Genomic DNA, 2378 nt, shown 5'->3' on the forward strand with positions numbered 1-2378 from the left:
CCGTTATACTGGAAGCAAGTAAAATTTCTGTTGACATACATGATTCAGTCTCTGGCCAAACTGGGCTCACCTAGTCTCACACATGTATTGCCTTAATTTCCTTAATATTCATTGATTTTTTTGATTTTTTTTTTTTTATCAGCAGAGGCAATATATTCTTTCCCACACTACTGGAACACACACACCTGCAATAACGCCTGCCACTCTAATGTGTTTGGCCTAGACCCACATTTAGCTGCAAATCTAATTAACACAGAGAGAGGAAACCCCAACAGCGTATAATACCATTGTAATCCCGAGGCCCCACTAATCACTGTCTCACACGCAAACTTCAGCTTTGGGATTCCACAGCGTTATAAAAATACACCTCAGAGTATGAGATGCCCATTTCAAGCCCGGCCTCTCCGTGGCAGAGTACATACTCAAAGGCTACAGGACTATGGGCTGTTGAATCACGAGCCGGCCATGGGGCAGACCCAGCACACGGAGAACAGCGAGGAGATTGACGTCAAAGCTCTTCAGGACATGTACAAAAAGTTTGTCACGGAGTGTCCGAGTGGAGTACTTTTCCTGCACGAGTTCAAGCGTTTCTTTGGTGTGGACCCGACGGGAGAAGCGTCTGACTATGCGGAAAACATGTTTCGAGCTTTTGACAGAAATGGGGTGAGAGAGTAAGAAGCTTTAAGGGCCTGGCTCTGCTGTACATCGTTACCAAAATGTTAAAAAATTAACCCAGTTGTTCTCATTCAACCTGTTTTTCCAGGACAATACGATTGATTTCCTTGAGTTTGTGGCAGCACTCAATCTTGTTTTCCGGGGAGACCTGGAGCATAAACTGCGCTGGTCATTCAAGGTGTATGACAAAGACAGCAATGGTTATGTGGACAGGGACGAGCTACGGTCAATAATTGATGTAAGTCTATCTAGAAGTCATCTAAAAAAATATCTGGGGGGGTTTTTGGATTCAGCACAGGTTGGAAAAACCAGATTCCATTATAGTAAGCTCTCCTTTTACAGAATGATGTTTAGTACCACCTCCAAACTTAAGCACCAAGTGACAGCAGCTCAGTGTTTGATATTTGCAACATCTTCAATAGGACATGTTTTTTCCTTCTACCGTTCAGAACAGGCTGTGGACTTTGCCATGTCTTCTCCCGCTTGTTCTCCCATATTCGCTGTCCCCCTCTAACAAGCCAGAGCTGCTTCACTTCTTCAAGATGAGCGCAAAAAAAAAAACTTTGTTGGTTTTCAACCTCGAATAAATGCATCTCTATAATAAAATAATTCTGTATAGGTACAAATATTCCCTCTGGACAAGTCTTTAACCATGTGAACCACACATTGATTTATAGGTACACAAATCACTGAGGACAACTTCTGTTTCAGTGGATGGAGATAACATAGAATCTTTTCACTGATCAGATAATCTCATTGAGTCACTGTAGCTACATCATTACATCACCTCTCTAGGAGCTAGTTACAGGTCTGACATTGAATGTGAAAATGATGATGGAGCAGCAGTCTCAGGGTCAAGTCTGAACCAAAATATTTTGTGACTTTGTTCCTCTGCTGGATTCCAAAATCTTCACTTCAGTGCCAGTCAGTTTTCATTGAAATAAAAACAAAGTATTAAATATGTGCATAACGAATGAGGAACCATATCTATTTTCCAGACGATGGGTAACCCTTGTGTATCTTAACTATTAACATATGAATCTGCATCTTCGTTTAAAGCAAAACACAATGCAAAGCTGGAAATTTGCAAACAGTTTTTGTTAATAATTTTTGAAATCATACAAACAAGACAAGATACACCAAACAATATATAATATATTAATAAAAGAGTGCTTGAAAGAGATCAATAGATGTATAACCAAAGTAAACATGATGCTCATTTATCCAATTACATCACTGCTCAAAACACATTTTAATATTGGTCAGTCATGGAGCGTATCGTGCATCATCACTAAGTGCAGCATCTTATGATGAAATGTGTTTGATCACGACATACAACATTTCTCTTTCTTTCTTGTTTCTGTCTAGAGCATCTATCGGATAAAGAAAGGCACAAAGACAGACATGAGCGATTCACAGCTGACGGTAGACGAGGTTGTGGATCGACTGTTACAGGCCGTCGACAGTGATGGAGATGGTAAACATTCAGTCTCATGTCACCGTTACAACACAGTGAAAGTGCTTTAGAAGCAACAATAGACAGATTGAATATTTTCTTTTTTTTTTGTTCCACAGGTCACATTAACATGGAAGAGTTCATTAGAGGCGCGCAGCAGGACCCCTGGGTGCTCAACATGTTGAAGTTGGACATGAACCCTGCAGGATGGGTGCTGGAGCAGAGGAGAAAGAGCGCGCATTTCTGA

General features: G+C 40.9%; 1 protein-coding gene across 1 annotated transcript; it reads left to right on the forward strand.

The window, feature by feature from the left end:
* The first annotated feature begins 465 nt into the window (after positions 1-465).
* On the forward strand, positions 466-2378 carry LOC111224640 (guanylyl cyclase-activating protein 2-like). The gene is made up of 4 exons (XM_022749201.1): positions 466-663; positions 764-913; positions 2044-2152; positions 2251-2378. Exons 1-4 carry the CDS (start codon positions 466-468, stop codon positions 2376-2378), a joined length of 585 nt encoding a protein of 194 aa, XP_022604922.1.

This window comes from Seriola dumerili, unplaced genomic scaffold, assembly GCF_002260705.1.
Source record: "Seriola dumerili isolate Sdu_G_001 unplaced genomic scaffold, Sdu_1.0 BDQW01000011.1, whole genome shotgun sequence".
NCBI classification, from domain to species: Eukaryota; Metazoa; Chordata; class Actinopteri; order Carangiformes; family Carangidae; genus Seriola; species Seriola dumerili.

Excerpts from the sequence above, each read along its gene's own strand:
- LOC111224640 (XM_022749201.1), top strand. The coding sequence starts at position 466 with ATGGGGCAGACCCAGCACACGGAGAACAGCGAGGAGATTGACGTCAAA. Across the intron at positions 914-2,043 it reads AGCTACGGTCAATAATTGAT|AGCATCTATCGGATAAAGAA; the intron begins GTAAGTCTATCT and ends GTTTCTGTCTAG. Across the intron at positions 2,153-2,250 it reads CGTCGACAGTGATGGAGATG|GTCACATTAACATGGAAGAG; the intron begins GTAAACATTCAG and ends TTTGTTCCACAG.